This window comes from Bison bison, unplaced genomic scaffold (assembly GCF_000754665.1).
Source record: "Bison bison bison isolate TAMUID 2011002044 unplaced genomic scaffold, Bison_UMD1.0 scf7180017864263, whole genome shotgun sequence".
Classification (NCBI taxonomy): domain Eukaryota; kingdom Metazoa; phylum Chordata; class Mammalia; order Artiodactyla; family Bovidae; genus Bison; species Bison bison.
In genome coordinates, this window is record NW_011494835.1 from 8,525,593 (window position 1) to 8,529,290 (window position 3,698).

At 38.9% G+C, this 3,698-nt stretch overlaps 1 protein-coding gene across 1 annotated transcript in view; it reads left to right on the forward strand.

The window, feature by feature from the left end:
- Positions 1-3,698, forward strand: part of STPG2 (sperm-tail PG-rich repeat containing 2) — a 368,665-nt gene that overhangs the window by 10,327 nt on the left and 354,640 nt on the right. Inside the window, exon 3 of the mRNA XM_010848351.1 lies at positions 2,138-2,250. Coding sequence (XP_010846653.1) covers positions 2,138-2,250 — 113 coding nt within the window. The remainder of the gene's footprint in view (positions 1-2,137; positions 2,251-3,698) is intronic.

Below are 3,698 nucleotides of genomic sequence, written 5' to 3' on the forward strand. Positions count from 1 at the left end.
TGGATCATGGAAAAAGCAAGAGAAGTTCCAGAAAAGTAGTTATAAATCTCATAATAAAATAAAAAGTGGTTACTAATCTCAAGTATACTTTTCCTATCAGAAGTTTTCTTTGGGTCTTTTTTATATCCTCATGTTCATCTTTCTCTCTTGTTGAACATATGAAGAATATTTATAATAGACACCATAGTGCTTCTTGTGCTAATTCCGTTTTTGCATTTCAAGATCTATTTCTTTTCATTGACTTTTCTCCAGTTTATAGGACATATTTCTATGCCTCTTGGAAGAACACTGTCTGGTTGTTTGCAGTGTTCCCTTGATATAATCTGTAGCTTGGTTTGTGTGTGCCTGTATGTGTGTTCCATTTGAAATCTGTATTTTGTTCTTTGATTGCTTACCCCATTTTGGAACCTTTCAACTTCTGTACTGGATTTCTCTGCTCTATCAGACAACCCTTGTCTTTTTAAAATGGACCTTGACTTCCTTTTAAAGATTTCTGTTCTTGTGGTCCTTGTGTGGTTTTGTTTGCTTTTGTTTTTAACAGCAGATTCAAACCATCAGTCACTAAATTAACACCCAGAGTTTTAATGTCATTCATGAATTTTTTTTCGAATCACCTCAGTGTTGTTGAGAACTTCCCCTCCTTTGACCCTCTGGGCGCTTTAGCACTTCAGATATTCTTATTTGTTTAAAATTATTTTAGCACTTAATGCTTCAGTAGGTTGTTTCTTTTTAAGGGTAAGGTATGTATTTTTCTCACCTCTTTTGTGCTTCAGACCTTACACAAATAAATCTTGATTTCAGTTGCATTTTAATGCGTGAGGGCCTCAAAAAAACATTATTTCTGGTTTAAAAAATATATTTTATTAGTCCAGATTAGCAAGCTTTTAAACTGTACAAATTATTGCCATAAATCCTCATAGTGTACATTTTCCTTAGGTGTACAAGATTTTCACAAGTTTTGAGTCCTCACTTTTATCCTTTTATTACCTGTTGAATATAGTTGCTCTGTTTTCTCTCATTTTTTCTTGAATATCAGTGTTACTTAAACTGTGCTCATTTTCTTGATATATTTCTTAAAAAGTTTTTATCAGCCTTTCAGCAGACTAAGTCTGTCTAATAAGTTCATTTACTGAGTATGTCAGTGATGTCAGTAATCTTATGCTTGTATCTTGTATCCAGGAAATACTGAGTGCCAAACATGTACCCAAGCAAGGAAGTGAAGCTGAAAATTTTAGTCAGTCGTGTCCGACTCTCTGAAACATTGTATTAATTACTTGCTGTAAGCTCACTTTAAGGAGCCTGGTGGGCCGCAGTCCATGGGGTCGCTGGGAGTCGGACATGACTGAGCGACTTCACTTTCACTTTTCACTTTGCATTGGAGAAGGAGATGGCAGCACACTCCAGTGTTCTTGCCTGGAGAATCCCAGGGACGGTGGAGCCTGGTGGGCTACTGTCTATGGGGTTGCACAGAGTCGGACACGACTGAAGCGACTTAGCAGCAGCAGGCTTTCTCTATAAATTCATATATGCTATTTGGTATAATTAATGAAAGTGAAAGTGTTAGTTGCTCAGTCGTGTCCAACTCTTTATGACCCCATGGACTATAGCCTGCCAGGCTCCTCTGTCCATGGCATTTTCCAGGCAAGAATACTGGAGTAGTTTGCCATTTCTTTCTCCAGGGTATCTTCTCGACTCAGGGATCGAACTCAGGTCTCTCGCATTGTAGGGAGACTCTTGACTGTCTGAACCACCAGGGAAGCTGTATAATTAATAGGTTTCTCCCGCATATAAAACTGTGATCTTCTGAGGATGAAAATATTTTATCAGTTAAATAGAACTTCCATTTTCATCCCAACCAAATATGCTTAGAAGAAAAAAAGCTTTTGTTTTCTTTAGGTATTTTTTCTTTCGTTTAGTAAGTTCAATTCTATAGGTTCTTAATTTAATATATATTAATATTAATTCCACTCTTACATAGAACTTTTAAAATGCAACAACTTCTGTGGCTAGACATTAGTTCTGATAATATATAGTCTTAGCAGTTGATGTACCAAATGATTTTACATATTTTGAGTGCTTTTTCTCTGAAATCATTAGAATCCTGTCTTATCTGCCAGTGATATGATTTTACTTATAGATGGCTATGCACCATTCCTGTCTTTGACTGCCAGGAAAAGTACTTTTACTGTCGTCTCTAACACTGAGAAAGATGTTCCAGGTCCAGGACACTATAATGTTTCAGAAAAGCAGGTAAATTTACAGCAGTCATTATAATTGTCTGAGTTAATAAAAATCATGCTTTCTTCCTCTAATAGACTAATGTGTCACTTGCCATATTATATTTTCCCTTCATATCGTTTTCTTTTGCCTTTCAATCTGTATTTTGCAATAGAATAAGAGAAAAAGAAGTGTGTTCAATGGTAATTGTCTGGTGGGTGTTTGTCATTAGTCTATATAACCTATAGGACAAAAGCATTGTCCTTGAGATTCCTGAGTGGGAGAATAGGGCTACTGAATTTATTAAGGCCCATGAAAGTTGTACAGATGGTCAAGATAATGTAGAATAAGAATGACAGCAGGGTGCAGGAATTGGTTTGTGGGCTGTACTCTAAAGCTGTAGCTATGGCCACTGTCCCCTATGTCTGTACTGTCTCAAGAGTCTGGACCAGAAAATCTTCAATGGTTCATTTATGTTCAGAAATAATGCTTTAATTCCAGTATTTTCATAATCATTAACATCCAGTTTTACCCTTTTCACATACATTTTGCAGTCATAGTAAGTCCTACCTGACCCAAGCAGACCTATATCTCCCCTGTTAGAGGCCCAGATCCAATCGCTGATGTCTTAATTTTTGATTAGACTTTTTAATAGCAATGTTTTCTACCAGTTATGGGGTTTTGGTTGCAAGCAATCAAATGAATTTTTAAGACAGATACTAGGTTTCTAATAAATTTATAGGTAAGATACTTGGTTGGCTCATGGACTTGAAGGAAGAATTGTTCAAACAGGTCTTGCTGCTGCTGCTAAGTCACTTCAGTCGTGTCTGACTCTGTGTAACCCCATAGACGGCAGTCCACCAGGCTCCCCCGTCCCTGGTATTCTCCAGGCAAAAACACTGGAGTGGGTTGCCAGTTCCTTCTCCAATGCATGAAAGTGAAAAGTGAAAGTGAAGTTGCTCAGTCATGTCCAACCCTCAGCGACCCCATGGACTGCAGCTTACCAGGCTCCTCCATCCATGGGATTTTCCAGGCAAGAGTACTGGAGTGGGGTGCCATTGCCAAGAAGGATAAAATGAAAGTGAAAGCTGTTCAGTTGTGTCTGACTCTTTTCGACCCCGTAGACTATAGCCTGCCAGGCTCTTCTGTCCATGGAATTCTCCAGGCCAGAATACTGGAGTGGGTAGCTGTTGCGTTCTCCAGGGGATCTTCTCCAACCAGGGATCAAACCCAGGCCTCCCGCATTGCAGGCAGATTTTTTACCAGCTGAGCCACCAAAGAAGCAGTAAAGAAGGATAAGACTAAGACAATTCCAGGCATTTCAGTAGTAAGAACTTCTGCATTATTCAGTGGCAAACTTCCATTCAGTTCAGTTCAGTTCAGTCGCTCAGTTGTGTCTGACTCTTTGCGACCCCATGAATCGCAGCATGCCAGGCCTCCCTGTCCATCACTAACTCCCAGAGTTCACTCAGACTCACGTC